Source organism: Plutella xylostella, chromosome 24 (assembly GCF_932276165.1).
Source record: "Plutella xylostella chromosome 24, ilPluXylo3.1, whole genome shotgun sequence".
Taxonomy (NCBI): Eukaryota; Metazoa; Arthropoda; class Insecta; order Lepidoptera; family Plutellidae; genus Plutella; species Plutella xylostella.
In genome coordinates, this window is record NC_064004.1 from 1,602,963 (window position 1) to 1,622,508 (window position 19,546).

The window sequence follows — 19,546 nt, forward strand, 5'->3', positions numbered from 1 at the left end:
AAACGTCCGAGAGTAGTTTGTAAAAATTGAAATTCATCAGAAAATTTTATATTTTATTTTATTTATTTATTTAAGAATACATTAAATACATTTAGGTTACAAATGAATAGTGCGTCAGAAACCTGTTAGGGTTTATATGCGCACTATGGTTCCTCGCATTCGCATATTTATAGTATGAATAAAAACATATGATATGACCCTACCCTAATAAACTCATATTTTTTATAAGTACATAAGTACCTATTTTATTACCTATATGCAATGGTAGTATAAATCTTCGGATTTATTCATATTCGTCCCGTTCGTCATACGGAACCCAATCCTCCGCTTGACAATTTTTTTATTAATATTTATTACCCACCTAGTTGTTACATAAAAATACAACAAGATTAGACAAACAAATTACGTCAAGTGCGATGTAAACTAATGGCCCACTAGTCACTACAAATCGTAACAAACATACCTAGCATACATTACAGTCATCGCCATTCATTCTCTTTAGTATAAGATGTCTATATTTAGATATCCTTATATCGCTTGGGCCAGATGGCTCTGTCTGTCGGTCTGTCTTTCCACCGCATCTGCCGATAGTCCGCTTCTCGTCTAGCTAGGACGGCAATTATTTCCTTTGATCATTTTTTATCGATAAATCATAAATTTGGGAAAACCGATGAACCATTTATAGTCTAATATAAAAATGGAAGTTACGGCCTGCCAAAGTTGAATCGTCTACGTAGTAGAACCTAGGTAGTCTTTGTCAGACTGTCTAGCTACGACATATTTACCAAACAAAAATCGTTAGGGCGAAGCCCCATTGCCGCGGTGCGACGCCGCGCTGCGTTGTTTTCTGTTTTTTTGTAATGACATGACTTCACATCACTCTGTTTTGTGGGAAATTAACGCAGCGCGACAACGCACTGCATCAATCTGTCAAAACTGACATAATTTGTATGAAAAGGTTTGACAGTATGAGTGTTGCATGTTAAAACTGCTGAACTAGTGTCTGTCACCGATCAGATTAAAGTAGGAGGTGCGCCGGACGTAAAACATACACCGTTGATATGTCACTCGGGGAGGCTCCTAATAAACAAAAGCAATAAATCCCTTTCCTCACATTGACACAGCGGTCCGGCGAAGCCTGCGACCATGGCGCGGGCGTTGACCCTGCGCCGGCGCACAATACTATTATTTCTGTTTTGTCCCGTCACGGCCAGCCGACCTACTGCCTAGCGAAGTTCATTGCTTTCGCTGGATTACAATTAAAGTGCCTATCGGTAACGAACGTAAGTATCGGATCAAACGAATTTTCTCAAACTACGCTGCGCAAGGACTGTTCATTGCTAATGCTCGGTGGGTAACCTCACAGAGTGCTCACAGATCATCGGCAATCAAATTCAGTACACAACTACACACGCTTTACTTTACTTAAGTATAAGTAGATAGCTACATTACATCGACCTAGACTGTATTGTTGGAGAGGTACTTAATGTTATTTCGGGTTCCGCTCATCTCGCATAATCTTTATTGACCAAAACTCATTTCGCATAACTCGTATGGTCTAAACTTATTTGGCCGAACCATCACTTTGCCAAGACTTATGTGGCATAAGGCTCGTTTCGTCTAAAACTCTTTAGGCACAATCTTTAAACACCTAAGTTTCGTTTGCTCAAATTTATGTTCGTCTATACCTATGTATAATCTTGTTTCTCCTAATGTTATCTTAATAAATAATATATTAAGTATGTAGTAAATGTACAAATTGTGGTATTTTTCTCCTACATCCCGAAAATCACGATATTGTATGATCAAAAAATCGAAAGTTAAAGACCAATATAATTATTACAAACCCCATGAGATCGAAACCTAAAAATAGGTGCGACGACGAGCAAAGCGAGGAGGAGCGTGTTAGGTGCACATGTTCATCAAAACCAAAGCGGAGCGCAGCGAAGCGGAGCGGAGCGTTTTCCAAACAGCGGAAACAATACAAGGCACCAGTTTGCGCTATGTAGGGAGACGCTCCGTCAAAGTTAAAGCCAAACGAATATTATTACTTTGTATAAACCTATGCCATAGCATTATTAGGCTATTCAAGATTTGGCAATACCATTATTAGGCTAAACAATGTTATGCGAAATAACTTTTTACTAAACGAGATTTATGCCATACGATTTTCGGCGTAACGAGACTTTGACCAAACGTTACTATGCAATACGAGATTAGGCAAATAAATCTTATGCCAAAAAAGGTAGAACCGTTATTTCTCATAGGACTGATAAGAAGACGGTTTATTTTGTACCTACATATAATTTTGCCCTATGTGAAAGGGTTAAAGCATGAAGCTATATTCAATTCTGTTACAATAATTAGGTACAACCGATCGGTAAAAAAACACTTTTTTTATTAATGTTATTTCCCAAATTATTATTCTAAAAGAAATACTTACAATTTACATAATACAAAATACAAAGTAATTTACTTAGGTACCTATCTATAAACGATAATGTAATCATAGAACGAAACGGATTGGCCACACCTCGCTGTGCACCGGACTGTGGCATTTAAATTACGATATTTGTACTCAGATTTACCAATCCATAACCTATCTTAGTACCACAGAATAATACTTTTTAAGTATAATACATACTATCGCTAATACCTCAAGTGTTGTAATAGGTATATACATAAGTATTTATAATTCATAAGTATAAGGTGTTATGTATACTTATGTAAATTTAACTTTTTACAGAAAATGTTTCTTCTTATCGTGTCATGTCGGTGACAAACGCAAAAGCTGTGGTTTTCTAACAAACACAAACATACTTTGCCTAAAAGTACACTCTCGGGCAATGAAAAGGTTCCACTGAGAAAAACACCAAATTACTCCTAAAGGGAAAAGGCTAGCTTAATGAACCCATCTGAAAAATTGAGTACATTTAATAGGGCATCAGGATATTACCAACTAAAAACGGTAATGTTTTGTTGAAATTTTAAATGAAATGTCTGAAAAAAATTGGGTTGTTTGGTGACGACATTTTGTGAGTGGAACTGTTTCATTGCCCGTGAGTGTAGGTAGGTATACGTTAAATTATACTACATAAATGAATTGATTATTATTGTTTTAAGTATAATGCAAATATGTAAGGAACACAATGTACTAACTATCTAGTCTACATTTCACAAAGAAAAATAAGGCTAACTAAAAATGCGATTTAAAAACGCGCTTATCACAAAAATACTTAGTTCATAAAAAACTTAGCAAAAGTCGCCATTTTGATATCGTTCCTTTATGTGCGAGGGTTATACCTTATACCTTGCATCTTGCAACTATGAACCGAAGCCTTGATTAAGTCAAAAAGCTTACAGCGCCCCCTGGTTTAATCACGTGGAACTAATCAGACGGTCTCACTCGGGTCTCGACCTCCAACAGAGAAAAGGAGGGGTGTGAAATTGGTATCGGTGAATTTGTTACCGACATGTATAAATTTACTGCCAATCCTGAGGTTACACGGGTTAGGGGTACAAATTTATCAGTGAACCATCGGATGGTAGGTCTTAAAATTTATGTTAGAATCGTCCGATGCAGCTGTCAAAAATGATCGTTTCTTTTAGAACGTGATTGTATTGCCTATGAAATCTTTGTTTAAGTAGTCGTAATTCCTATGGTAGTAATTTTATGAACATAGGCAATAATACGCCCAATTTCATTACACATAAAGGTTATAGCAGCCACGCTGTGCTAACAAAAGACTAAAACCGTGCCCATAGAGCGTGGTATTCGAATTATGAAACTATTCGATCAATCCATAGATCGATAGTCATAGACAAGGAATACTTTCTCTGTGTCACGCGCCACAGAACGCGGGCGAAGCGCGACCGATTGCCAACATTCGTTAGAAGAAAAAAAAGTTTATTTTTCTTTTTTTTATTTTATCACACTTTCGGTGCACTTTCGTCTAGAAATGAGCAAACCTTAATGAGGTCTGACACTTTCGTATTGTAGTTTTTTTTTCGCCTTTTCGGCAGTAATTGAAAAAAATAAAACGGTTTCTTCTGTCATCTGCATTTTCTGTTAGGTGCACGAAAGCCTATTCCTTATTGATGCACATTGAGCAGTCAGCGACTGACACTAATCTAACTTGCCAATCCTTTCACAACATCAACCCAACATTACCAATAAAAATGGGTAGCAATAAAACGAGTGACTGTAAATTACAGTTCTAAGTGTCAAAATTAATTAATTTGGGTTATAGAATTACTAAGTGAGCGACTGACTGCGAGTGACGAGAAATCAACAGGACAGCAACTTACAAACATTAATTTGAGTTACTTAAAATACAAAATGAGCAGCTTCATAATATTTGAGCGACCTAATATTTGTTTGAGTGTCAACGTTACGTCCTGCATTTTTTTCAATATTTGGCAAATGTATTTTTTATACTGAGCGGCATTTTATCTTAAATGAAGTGTTTCGAATACTTACAAAAACCACTTTGAAAAATACACTAATGAGCAGAGTATAATGAGCTCACATTTAAAAAATAAAAATAATATGAAATAACTATTTGAAGAAACACTATTCTATTAGTTGAGAAATTTTATTATTGAAATATAAGGGTAATTAAATAAAACAATGTACTCCATAAAAATTAAGTAATATGCATGCATTTATTTCAATAAAATGAACAAAAATTTAAATAAGACGCTTCAGTCAACTAAAAAAAAAACTTGTTATTAATACCTACTAAGAAACATTGATAGGTATGAGGAGCCCTACTACTCATCGTCACTGGTAAATAAGTGCGGGCTTGGACTTATTGGGCCGGCCTCGTTTTCTTTTTTGTCCAGTGGGTATCATTTTGCTTCCAGTGGTGGTGTTGTTAGCTTGAGCCGAATTGATAGCCCCAAAACGTGTTTGCATACATATCTATTGAAAAATTCGGGACAGTCACACGATCCTTTTTGCCAGTGCATTTAAAAATCTGTAGTTTTCATTAAAAAGCGTATCAAAATAAAAAAACATAAGCCCTCAAATAGAATATCAGTATCCAATAATAATGAATAAAGCAGCATACAAAACTTTGCTCAAAGTGAACTTTTTAGTAGTTCGCTAAGTATAACCTCACTTAGAAAAATCGAATATATCTTAATATTGAAGTTGCCCTCTCTGTATTTCCAGTCGCTCACTTAGTAATTAAGTCGCTCGGATAAAATTTTAATATCTGAAATGGATTTATCACAGTCCACTTTTTGTAAGCTCGTTCTGGATTTTATTATAAATCAATATTCGTCGTCAGTTTAGTTAATTTTTCGCTTACTCAAATTCATACCGCTCAAGTTATTAAAACAGTATGTCATCATCAGTCGCAAAGTTTTTTTTTGTTCGCTCGTTTTATGATTCCCCAATAAAAATCCCTAAGCAATGTGTAGTAGATCTACAGTGCCACAAACTTATCTGTTCCGGTGACAGCTCGAATAAATGACTAATATTTCTTAATTCTATAAGATTTTAAGTTTGCTCGTATTGTTAATTCGCTCTTGCGGTGTTAATAAACCCATCTAATCATTTACAATATACAATTCATTAGTAAGTAATGAGATATGGATCAATTTAGTTCGCTCTCACCGGAACAGATAAGTTTGTCACACTATAAATATGCTAAGCAGCGATGCTCGCCTGTCAAACATCTGTCAGATCTTGGTCAGATCTATAAGTTACGTCAGATTTGAAAAGCACCACAAGAATACACCCGTTCGTGCACGAAATTCTCGTAGATTTATGTTTATTAGTTCACGCCTCTGTTCAGCCGGTTCGTAGGTAGACGTAGTAACAAGGAGAGAAAGAAAATACCCACCCAGATTAAGTAGTGTTGCCGAAAAACGTATTCTATCGATAGAAAGATTACATTTCGGGTGCATTCTGAAGACTTTCAAATTTAGCAATGACTTAAATCGCTTATTTTCACTTAAAATTAAATTGGTATTATGTAGGTAGACTAGGTAGGCGCCAAATGTATACACAAACTTCAACCAAATTATAAATTTGATTTTTTACAGCAATAGTTTGGATTAGATGATAAAATTTGTGTTCATTTTTAGAGCTTGAAAATTTCAGCTAAACAATTTTTTTTTTTATTCAAAGCCTTCATAATCTACCTATGTATTAAGTGATAGTGTAAGTTATACATGAAAGTTTTTTTTCCAAAATATCGATACAATTCGATAATGCTTCTATCGACATCGACACTATCGAGAGGCAGCACTAACTGAAATGCTGAAACCAAGTAAAAGACACGTCGAAGTCAATGGAATGAGATTTTGTGAATACCGATAAGTACCTACCGATGTGAGTATTGTAGGTCTTTGGCAGAAAATGGAAAATTTGAATTTGCTATTGTTATGATTTTATTTTAGGCGTCGACCACACTGGTCTAGAGGTCAGAGTTACTAGTTCTGCTACCGTAACACACATTAGCAATTAGAGACCGTTTCACCAGATACTTAACACTTTGGTGGACACTTCAGTCGGGCCTGGTCCTCGTGATATGACACTTTTTTTCCCCATACAAATAACAACGACGTGTTATAACGTCTTGTCACATCGTATAGGATGGACACCGTTGTGATGTGACAGCGACGTCTATACACGTCGAGATTGGTACCTATTTTACATTTAGGAGATATTTTCATAATCAGTTGTTTTATCTCACGATAATTGCTTACATGAAGCCAAGGATTCGAAAATATCATTTCATTGTCTCTTAGCAAGCAATGGAGCATCGTAATCTGATGATATGTCTTAATTTCTACGATTATAATTGCAATAAGCAGTTATTGAAGTCTCGTGCATTTGCATCTTCAGTGAAAACATGTTTAGACAGATATGCTAATTGTTTCTGTGCATGTTAGTATACATAGTTATCTGCCATCTTGAAAAAAAATTTGGTTGTTTGGTGGTTCTCTGTGTTGTGACACCTGCTGACTGACGGGAACAAAATCGACGTCACTACACGTTGTGCGCATTTGGAGGACGGCGCCGTTGGCGCGCCGACACTTACACATTGACATTCAATAATTTCGTTGTAATATGACATATGATTAACAAAATCCTTGTAATGTGACACTTAATAGTAAACTAATATACTGATGACTCTTACAAGTGAGTAAATAGAGCTTAAAATATAAAAACAAGAGCTCTAATTTCGACGTGTATACACGTCCGTCACATCGTGTTGTTACCTTAAGGACGTCTATACACGTCGTGTCCACTAAAGTGTTAATTGATCTGTCAAAACCCTTATTACATTGGACTAAGGTTGGATTTTGTTTGTTTTATATTTGATGAAACGCACTATAACATCCATAATCAACGTCGCTCGCCTGTCAAACATCTGTCAGATCCATACAAGTTACGTCTGATTTGACAAGCGACCGATGCTACTCTGACTATCCCTTCGGGGATAACAGTCGTAAGCATAATGTATGTACCTATGTAAATAAATAAAGTTAGGTAGGTATTCTATTCTCTGTGGGGGTGTAAGTACCTGTACCTGGCTCTCTCGAGTGGAACCTGTGTGCATATCCCCAAGGTCTAAAATGCCTTCCTAAGCTTGGACCATTTCCCACCACGCTGGTCCACTGCGGGTTGGTGGGTTCACATAATTATCTAGATGTGCTAAATCTTAGGTAGGTATTTTGTTTAAAGTAATATATAAACTACTAGCTGTTCCCGCGCGCTTCGCTTCGCCTTAAAAAGTTTTCCCGTGGGAATACCGGGATAAAAAGTAGCCTATGTTCTTTCCCAGGGTCTAGACCGTATGTATACCAAATTTCATTCAAATCTATTCAGAAGTTTTGGCGTGAAAGAGTAACAGACAGACAGACAGACACAGTTACTTTCGCATTTATAATATTAGTTAGGATAACTTGTACCGTTAATTTAAATATCTGGGTAAGTACGTATTTACCAGTACTGTACCCCATGCGGTGAATATCTATCAAAACTAAAATACCATTTCAAATGGGCACCGATTTGGCAAACGTTCAAAGATTTATTAAAATCTGACTTAGACGTGATCGGTGGACATTTTATCATTAACTTCCGTTAATCATCCCAAAATATATACTATGTAAGATGTTTTGATCATTTTAACTACCTACTACTCTCACGAGCAAAAGTTCCACTAACAAAATGTCAACATACCTATTTTTTTTTAAACATTAGACTTTACTTACTGACGACCGAATGGCGTAGTGGTTAGTGACCCTGACTACTGAGCCGAAGGTCCCGGGTTCGATTCCCGGCTGGGGCAGATATTTGTTTAAACACAGATATTTGTTCTCGGGTCTTGGATGTGCCCGTAAAATGGCAATACGCCCGCCCCCTATTACATTGGGACTAACATAACACTCTGGCGAAAAGTGGGTGCAGCAATGCACCTCTGCCTACCCCGCAAGGGAGTACATTAGTACAAGGCGTGAGTGTGTGTTTTTTTTTTAGTTACTTAATTCAAATTAGATCAAAATATTTTCGTTTAGGAGTAATTTGGTGCTATAATAGACACTGGAACTTTTCCATTGCTTGTGATTGTATAGTAACCTATCCAATGCTAAAAAACCCCGACACTCATAACTAAAAGACGCTTTACTTTTAAACGCCTAAGCCGATTTTTATAAAATACGTATGCCTAAAAACACTCAGGGTAATATTATCTATTGATCCCTAGGCACGGTTGAGCTACGCTCCACCTAGGACTTCGCTCCACATATTATAAGTACAAACACACACAGACACGTTAAACACCCCTATTTTTACCGTCGGGGGTTAAACTCGAGTTAATAATGTTACTATGTTTCTCACACAGAGAGAGATATAAACTGGCAAGGCTTATAATTATTTTATACATAAATTTGGTAATTTAATGATGCAACATTTTACAAAGTTCATTCTTGTTTTTAAAAATCTTTGCGTAATTTTGCCACTCACTTACTATGGTTTATTAGTCCCGAGACGCTACTATAGTAAATTTATCTTTCATGTGTTAACTACATTTTTTTTATATTGAACAAACTTGATTCATAATATTTAAAAAAAAACATTTTTATCGTACAGCTAGCTTTTATTTTTATAACTATCTGTGTAGATATATCAGCTGTCCGATACCCATATTACAGGCTCTGCCTAGTTCGGGATCGGATGGCAGTGTGTGAGATGTCCTCACATATTATTATTATTAAAAATTAATTCACCTGGTTTACTTATGTGATGGCAGCCGCACTTTTTCATATTGTTTCTTTATTTGAGAGCGTTATAGTTCAACTATAAAATCGTGTGACAGCAGGGGTCATTGCCATCATGGTCATGGTCACGCTTCACAAATGTACTTCATGTATATTATTGTATACAAAGCAATAGATATGTATACATTCATAATAGGATTGTTGGTCACAAACTCAAGCACAACGGATGTTACATGCGGTTTCTAAAAAAAGTGTGGGAAAATTTATCAGTGGTCGACCCGAAATAGGGCACCGCCCCGCCAAGAACACCGACCAGAAAGTTCGTCAACATTCTGAAAAATATCAACAACTAGCTGTTCCCGCGCGCTTCGCTTCGCCTTAAAAAGTTTTACCGTGGGAATTCCGGGATAAAAAGTAGCATATGTTCTTCCCAGGGTCTAGTCTAGACCGTATGTATACCAAATTTCATTAAAATCCGTTCTGTAGTTTTGGTGTGAAAGAGTAACAGACAGACAGACAGACACAGTTACTTTCGCATTTATAATATAAGTTAGGATAAAAAAATACAGACAACTTTAAAACCCGATTTTTTTTACATATAAAAAAAATCAACCAGGATATAACTTATTGAGAAAGACGTTGTCGATCTTTTGTTTTTACTGTGCATTTCAAAATTAAATAGGTTTACATCACTGCGTGGATACTCGTTGGTCGGTCACTCATAAAATGCTACACTACCTATTGTTCTCATTGAATCCCAAAACCGCAAGCGTAAGGTCTTGAAGAGGAAACCACAAATCCCTTAGACTCCTTACTTGGAACGGCTGAACAGATTTTGATGAAAATCACTTTCGACGCGTCACCTCTTCAAAAAGTTAGTATTAACCTACAGAACCCTGATTCGAATCAAAATAAGTTTATAATTTTCGTGTTATTTAGACTAGCCGGAATTCTAGGAAAATTTATTGTATAAATACGCTTCTTAAAGCCTGTAGGTATTTAATTAGTTTTTTTTCATTAAAATACTCTTCAGTTGACAAGCGAGCAACCGACGTGATCGTCCTCCGCATAGGAATAAATATTACTATTTGGGCGCATTCCAATTACCTTTCTTAGAGAAAACTGTATGTCGCCCATTTTTTACCCCCCGACGAAAAAGAGGGGCGTTACAAGTTTACCGTATATCAGTGTAGCTCTCAAACGGCTGAACAGAATTATGTTTTTCTATCCGATTCGAAAATGTAGGAAGTAACTAGGTAAAAACAAAACCTCTGTAGGTACTTAGGTGCTTACCCTTACATAATATAGGTAAGTAAGTATAAGTACAATTACATAGAATCCTAATCCTAACTAATATTATAAATGCGAAAGTAACTGTGTCTGTCTGTCTGTTACTCTTTCACGCCAAAACTACTGAACGGATTTGAATGAAATTTGGTATACAGATAGTCTAGACCCTGGGAAAGAACATAGGCTACTTTTTATCCCGGATTTCCCACGGGAAAACTTTTTAAGGCGAAGCGAAGCTCGCGGGGGCAGCTAGTTAAACATAAACCTACGAAGTATTTGAACTTGGCCTTCCTATAGTTAGTAACTAGGTAAGTATATAAGTAAGTACCTAATAACTATGTAGGTACGTTTTTCTAAAACTTTTTGCTTTACTATTGTTCTATCTCGAGACATCCTCCGCTTATCTGCATTAATGTAACTTGATCAAGCATCGCTGCTTCGCACAATATACCAACCTATTATTATGCCAGATATACCTACCTACCTACTTAGGTACCTTAACAAGGTCAATTATTATATTATTGTACTTTAGTCACCTATAACCACAGCTATAACCTATTGGTAATTTATACAGAAGGTAAGTACTTTTGTTTTACAACTTTTTTTATTCGAGTTTTAGCTATGTATACTACCTATCACTTGCACTAATAACTTCCTTGAAAATTGCATTTTGTCGTGTCCTTATGAATTTGTCTTTTTGTCAATTACCATATTAAACCAGGCCCTGTAGCACGGGGCGCTATTAAGACGTGACAAGAGTTCTCCGTCGCGCCCGCTCTTGAGGCTGCGTGATGTGAGTGAGCGCGATGCAAAACTCTTGTCACGTCTTAAATGCGCTCCGTACTAGCCCTTCTGGTTTAAACTGATTTGTAGTTGGTTTATTGGGTGAAGGGAGCTTATTGGTAAGTACCTGAAACAATAAAATATAATAATTAGAAACAGTAAGTATACTGATACTCTTCAATAATATTAAAATGGCTACTACCTAAATATAAATCGCTATGAGCATTTAATTCAGACCAATAAATCCAACAAAAGCTATCATAATAGAGATGGTTTATTTTCACATGTCACACTATTTAATGCCGGAGGGAAAGCTCATCATTATCAGCTGCAAACATAATAAAATGCGCATTCCTGCTATTAAATTTTACGAACAAAATAACCTACAAACACAAAATGAATGACAGATTTTAATCAAAAATGAAAACGAACGGTAATATTTCCCGCCTTGCGCGTTTTTAAAATTGCCATAGAGCATAGACAATGTTTTTTTAAACGCATCCGCCCATAAACTTTAGTATAGAATGGGAGATTTTCCAACATAGACCAAAACCGATTATAGATGGCGCTAGTAAAACTTCATACTCAACAGCTCTCTGCATATTTTTTTTAGCCGGCAGGGATTCAAGTTCTTTCAGGCAATACAAAAATTCAATGGATGTAAATTCAATCATATATGCGATAATAACTAGCTGTGCATGCATAATATTAAGTGTTAACTAGTTAAAGACAGCTTTGTATGATTTATGACATCTTCCGTTCCCTCAGAAGAATGCAGCTCATACAAAATGACAGGCCGGATGCCATCTATCGGACGATTTTGGAACTTTTAAACTGTCAAAGAAAATCTCCGATTTTCATGCATCCGCAATGATACACCCACACTCTGGCGGCGGTGTTTACGTTGAGCCCATACCACACATCGGCGGCACAAGCCCATCGGTCTACCGTGTGTAAACAACGCCGATGAAACTTGGTTTGTTTTACTTCACTCCTATGTAAACTATTTAAATTATTATTAGGTAGGTATAATAAATAATAATCCAATCTTTGCCTGAAAACAGAGCGAAATAATAAAAAAAAAAACAAGAACCCATAGAACGTAACTGTTGCGAAAAGGAACGGGGGGCGCGTTCGAAAATGCACTGTGCGTAAAACAATGTTTTTTTTTTCGTAAAAGAAAAATTAAATTAATTCTAATAATGATTTCTAGATTATAAAGAAGATCAAAGTTATGAGATTAAGATTATACATATTATATATTATTTTTATGAATTTATGAGAATTATTTTTTCTGGGAATGAGTGGGAACTCCCATTCCTTAGATAAATTTTATAATAATATTTTAAAGGTAAGCCTCATAGTCAAAACATAATAAAACCATTATAATATCGCTGCAAGCCGACTAATCACTAACATAATCAAAGAATGCTCGCTTTCATTTCTGCGTGCACGACATTGCCATTTCTTTATCATAATGTTACTGCATAGTTTAATTAAATCTTTAGATGTGTTTAAATATAAATATAAATAAATATGTGGGGACATCTCACACACGGCCATCCGACCCCAAGCTAGGCAGAACCTGTGTTATGGGTGTCGGACAGCTGATATATCTACACAAATACATAGATAGATAGATACTAACTATAAATATCAACACCCAAGACCCGAGTACAAATATCTGTCTTTAAACAAATATCTGCCCCAGCCGGGAATCGAACCCGGGACCTTCGGCATAGCAGTCAGGGCCACTAACCACTACGCCATTCAACCGTCTGTTTGTAAAGCGTTAAGAAAACTAAATTTAGTTTGGATACCGAAGTTATTATTTTTTTATTTATATTAGGTAACAATATAGCTAACTATCTATATAAGTAATAATAAAAACACATTTTTGAAAGTTTTATACATAAGTACTCTATTTTAAGTAGTGTAAGTTAAGTCCCTAGTTCTCAACTCAAATTATGAAGAGAAGTTATTGGAGGGCCTGCATTAGTTACCTACGAAACTAACTATACAACCATTTTGACTAAGGTTTTCATTATGCGAAATTTCATTTTGAAAGACCTAAGTATATATCCCAAATTTGCAGGTAAATAAAATTTTATACTTGGCCGCATTGCGGATGCGTTCGCACAAAATCGTCGTTCGTTCTTGTAATATGAATTAAGTATTAAATATTCTGAGTGTAAGCGACTGTTATAAATCGTTTTACTGCCTGGGGGTCACTCTATTATGACGAAAAACTAAATTTCGGAGCGCTGCTGCGCCAGTTACGGCTGTACAGTTCAACTATAAAGTCGTGAGTTTAAGATCGTGTTTAAACAATCTGTTATATGTATTTATTAAAGGACAAATCCGTTAAAAATATATAATCAATCGGTTTTTTTTTTTAAATGTATGTAAAAAGAGTAAATAACTGATGATCATAACAAGGTTTAGCATAATCAAACTCTTTTATGTCAGGACTTTATAGTTTGACTGTATCTCGTTGTATTAATCGTGGCACGTTCTCTCGTTTTGCGTCAGTATAGAGTAACCCTACTAGTACTCTCGCAGTACCGTGCGCTTTCTGCCAACTGCTGCAAATACAAGCAATTCGGTTCATTTCGTATTTGTTTCCTGTCGTTTCTGTTACATATTAATCTTTGGCACAGGATTTCGCAACTATAAACTGGAATTTGGGTTTAGAAATGGATGTGTGAGTTTGCTAATATATACTCTGGGAATTGTGCATGAAACCTTAGTTGATCGTTGCAAGGTACTATAATAAGTACATTAACTATATCTTTATTATTTCCTACATAAGTAAATCGAGGATGCTGATACTTCAGTAGTATTTTGTAAATTAATATAAAGTAAAAAGCAAAACCATATTTAAAATCTAAGCTGACTGAACACGAGTCCCTGTAACAAGGGTGGTAGGCATAGAATAATAATAATAATAATAATATAATATAATAATATGTGGGGACATCTCACACACGGCCATCCGACCCCAAGCTAGGCAGAACCTGTGTTATGGGTGTCAGACAGCTGATATATCTACACAAATACATAGATAGATAGATACTAAATATAAATATCAACACCCAAGACCCGAGTACAAATATCTGTCTTTAAACAAATATCTGCCCCAGCCGGGAATCGAACCCGGGACCTTCGGCTCAGTAGTCAGGGTCACTAACCACTACGCCATTCGGTCGCCAGAATAGGTAGGTCATTAGTCGCCATGACATCTCAAGCGAACGAGGGTTGCGAGAGAAACTAATTGTACTTATACTTAGTGCCAATTTCTCCATAGTCGGTTATCTAACCAACAGGGATTGATTTATAAATTAAATGTCATCTCCATATAAAATTCATGACAGGTGTGTCAAAAGTTAACCACTACTCCCTGGTTATGTTCTAACCGACCATGGAGAAATTGGCACTTAGTCATCTAGTAGGTTCCACGTCATACGAGCACTGCAATCCTGTTCAAATTCACCTTTTAGAATGGTATAAATCCCAAAAGTGTGATGCTTAGCAAAACACCAAGAGAATGAACCCAAAACCAAGCAGGCTCTGTCAGAGTCTAGTAACATCATCCAGGTCTGTAACAATAGCCTACTTTCGCATCGGAGTATCCTTTTGTAAATGCCAAGCGAAAGGATCCAGGTCGTCCGAAACAATATTCGAAGCGTTAATTTACGCTTCTGTTCTGTCATTAGGGCTTATGGGTCTTTTGTTTTTATTTTTACTTTTGCCCACCGGTTTTTGGTCCACCAACTTTAATTACTACCCGGCCGTTTTAAATTGCAACTGTTGCAGTACATTCGACGTTGCTCAAGTTATGTTTGGAATTGTAAATAAGACATTTTGTTATTTATAAGTTGAAATTAATTTAATTTGACTCGTTCGTCTCAAATGTTATTGTAGCTGTTGTTTGATGAATATGCCAAGAAAAACCTTCCCAAGCTGGTGAGTAATTTTATTTCTCATAGGTAGGTATTAAGTAGAAATTTTATTTTCATAAATTAAACATAAAGGAGTCAGGTCAAGTGCACGCGATATTGTCACTAATTAAACGGTAATAACAGGCATTAAGTTTATGCGAATAATTTAAGATTTTGATATATTTTTAAATTTAAGAAGCTTCTTTTGTCAATGCATTATTTCAATGTAGCCATATCCAATGATTTATTTGTACTGTAGGTATTCTAAATCCCAACCATTTTATTAAGGTACTTAGGTACTATGAAGTCCGTAACTATATTCCCTTTTGAGCTGAAAACACGAGTACGGAAGTTGCAAAATATCATTAAACTGGAACTAAACTATTTTCCGTACCGTAATCTGTTTTAGAACGACTTTGATTACTTTGTTATGACCAGTTTATTTATAGAAAGCTATAGTTAATCAGGATTTTCACTTAATTTCAGCTGAAACTCAAAACATAAAGAACGTGTAAAAGAAAAGTCACTCCGGATTCAAAATATTCATAGCGCCTAAAAAGCATTTTTAACTTCTTCGGATCAGTTTATGGATTTCAAATGGAGTTTACTATCAGTGCAGCGATCACAGGATTCGATACTATTTTCGAATCGTGATCATGCTTCTGTACATAATAATATGTGTTTATGGTACGGAAGCTGATCGGAACTGCAATAGAGCGCTGCACGCCTGTATGATAAAAATATATAATTATATGGTCTGCGACGAAATAAATGGTGTCCCTAAGTGTGTAGCCGTATTTTCCTACCGTACCAAGATATGCTTTAAATGCAGCATTATGAAAATTATGATGCTCGGCGCAGAATCGCTTAAAACTCGCACTTTTTAACCGATTTTGAAAAATGGAGGAGGTTCCCAATTCGTCTGTATGTATGTTTTTTTTTTTGTTATTTTACTCTACTGTACTTTTATGAAATATCGCGACAGTTTCATAACTTTTAATTCTTGTATTGAATTCACTACCTATTGCTTTAATATCACTATCATGTTTTACATCGAATTATACTGCGCCTGTCATTATCATGTAGTGACATCACTTACATAATGGCCATTTTTCCCACGGGTAATAATAACATTCGCCTTTCAACTTCCATTTATTTTCCCACCGGAAAATCACTTCTCCTAATCTTTTTGGAATCTTTTCTTCGTGATTTTTTATGTAATTTATTGAAATATTCAAAATCTTATTCAATATTATATAAGCTCTCACAGTCCACATGTATTTTAAAATACAATAGAACACAACTTGATATTTTATAAGACACAAAAATGTAATGATCGTTTAGAGATAGAACAAGAGGAGAACTTATCGATAAAACTGTGCAACCTTAGGGTGGTTGAAATACATATAATGGACTAAAGAAGTGAGTGTAGTGTATTTTCTTGTACCTAGCTAGTTAGTGCACAGTTTTTAGATTAGGCAATACACTGAAAATAATATTATTCAAATTAAACATTTGTTTACAAACTCCATCTCTATTAGACAGACTCAACCGTTTTTGTGGAAATCGAGTTATAATCCTCAGTGAACCAAAGTTTTCCTATTTGTAATATTTTTCTCTGTTTGTTTTTTGTCTCTTTCCCTCCCAGGAGTATTATTGAGAAGACAATACAAGTTTGGTTACGCTTCAGTTTATTTTTTGGGTGTTCCCCGAAGAGAACAACTTGGGGCATTTTTACCGACTTCTTTTATTTTTTAACGCTCCTTTCTTATCTATAAGGACTTGAGACAAAAGGTTTTTAAATTTTCTGGTCTTCTTTTCTAGTCATATTAATTTTTAGAGACAATTCTCTTATTTCAATAGTTAAATCTGATCTCCACGTCAAATTCTAATGTCATTCTTAAATTTTCAACTTCAAATGGTGCAGTGATCTTCAATTATTTCAATTACGTATTATTGGTTTTCAATATTCGCTGAATTGATCTGCGTGGGTGAATGATTGTATACCGATGCATAAAGCATCTGTAACTATAGTATTCTAGAACCAGCGGTCAGCACTGCGTATGCGCCTTGCACCCCTCCGCACAAGCATCTGTTGCTATGTTGCCGGTTCGTGCAGGGGTTACCCTGTTTGAATCAGGGGTCGATATTGTTCATTCTCTCTCACCGAGAAAACAAAAAGCAAAGTTACGTGATTCTCAGATGTTTCAGCCAGTATTTTGAACGCACTAGACCAGCAAAATTAATTGCAAAAACTAGTAGCATCAATGAGCCCATTGAGCTTTAACAATCCATGTGTGACGTAATAGTCTCAAGCAATCACAATTAATTAAAAATAGCCCATACTTAATCGATTGTCTGAAGTTCAAGACAATTGCTGATGGTCTGTCAACTGATAGACGTCGTTATTTCTTTTGTATCAAAACAATATGTTCAAGAATGGTGTTTTCAGTTTGTTTCACAAACATATTATATGAGTCATTTTGTGTTTCAGTAAATTGACATACGTGGTTAAAATTCTTGTATTCTGTGCTCATTTTTTTCACATTGATTGAGGGATTGGTTTTTCAATTATTTTGGATCCTTTTTAATCTTTTCAATTTACGATACGGCAAATCAAATTTGCATCTGGAAAATTGCAGTAAAACTGTGGGTTATATAGTTTATTGCTAGTCATAAATTGTAAGTTATGCACAACAGTCTACAGCCATTAAACGAAAGCAAACTTTGCTTAGTTAAAGCAAAACGACATGGAATTATGTTTATAAATACCTAAGTATATGTTTTGTATACTCGATTTCAAATCGGACAATTTAAATTTTCATTACAATCAATATCAATTCATATTGCTTGAAGTGTTCACAGTCAGTGCAGTCTTAAAAACGTAATATTACTTAGTAGGTAGGTATTATTACACTGAAGTGTTGTAAGTATTCGTCACAAACCACCATTTCCAGTTACTGGTGGGGGTTCCACTGCACCTTGTCGTTTTGTTTACAATAAAAGCCGGTTCGATCGCCTTTGTCAAGTCACTAACGATGGCTGCGTCCATAACATTCTACGAATGAATTTCTGTTTTGATTATGACATTCTTCGCAGTACCAACGTGCGTTTACAACCAATGGTGTAATGTGACGTGAAATAAGCCACAGTATCACAAAAACACAAGCAAAAAATGAGCAGAGCCGTCGTATTTGTATCGACGTTTCATTCCTCACTCGCGTCGCTTGTCAGACGCACAATGTCGCTGCTTCCATCAAAACTGACTGGAGAAATTACACTCATTGCATTTCATCGCTAACTGGTATAAACTGACTGAACACACATACACTTTTTAAATAAGGCATTGACACTTCAATTCTGCACGTCTCAGTATAGGTTTCGAGTCGGGAAGGAGTAAAACATGAAAGGATATGGGATGCGGTCGGGACGTCGTAGATGCGGTCTGGTGGGTTTCGCGAGCGTTGTGCTGTTGCTAGCGTCTCGGTGCTCACCTGAGCCTGACGGGCGGCGGGATATTGAAGGTCGGGAACAATTTTGCATTAGGGCTCTCGAACAACATAGCGAATGTGTTTTCACCGCGCGCGCATCATGAACCCGTGTATACGTAGCGGCGGTTCGCCGAATACTGACGGCGCTGCGGTGCGGCGTTCCCGCGCGCCCCGCGCCCCGCGCCCGCCCCTCGGCTGTGACGTCACACTTCGTACCCGGAACGACGGGCGACCACAGACTCGCTCCAGTAAAATGTCATTTCTTGGGTCTATAGAATTTTGCATCTTCATATTTCAGTTCGAGTCAGCTGCAGCGGTTTATGATTAAAATGTAAATCCTTATTTTATGTCATGACTTACAAATTTTACACAGTGTCAATTTTTTTTATTAAGTACCTATAGTAAAACCTTAAATTATTACCAAAAGATAAAATTTAAAAAATATTTAATTAGGTAGTTAGGTAGGTAATTATCTTTTAACCTAGGCTTAAACAACGTCTACTAAGTATATATTTTATTTATCGTCATATATATAACATAAACAGGTAGGTAAATGCGTTAGGAAACCTTAAAAGTACTGTTCAGCTTCGATTTGAAATGCGATACAAAGGAGGGTCAGCAAAACACTATTAAGTACTACCTATTTACTTTGTAAAAGGAAAGGTCAAAAGTATTTTATTAGAGAAGCCTGGGTATACCTTTACCGCTATAGGCATTTTTTTAGAAAGAAAGAAAGAAGAAAGAAAATTTATTTAGTTCTAACACACACAGAAACAACACATATATTTACAAGAAAAAGGTTAT

The 19,546-nt window shown here is 36.0% G+C and overlaps 1 protein-coding gene across 1 annotated transcript in view; it reads right to left on the minus strand.

Annotated features, from left to right (window-relative positions):
* LOC105381508 (RNA-binding protein Musashi homolog 2) overlaps window positions 1-18,888 on the minus strand; it is a 117,915-nt gene extending 99,027 nt beyond the window's left edge. Inside the window, exon 1 of the mRNA XM_038110859.2 lies at window positions 18,746-18,888. Coding sequence (XP_037966787.1) covers window positions 18,746-18,813 — 68 coding nt within the window. The 5' untranslated portion in view covers window positions 18,814-18,888. The remainder of the gene's footprint in view (window positions 1-18,745) is intronic.
* Between the last annotated feature and the right edge of the window lie 658 nt (window positions 18,889-19,546).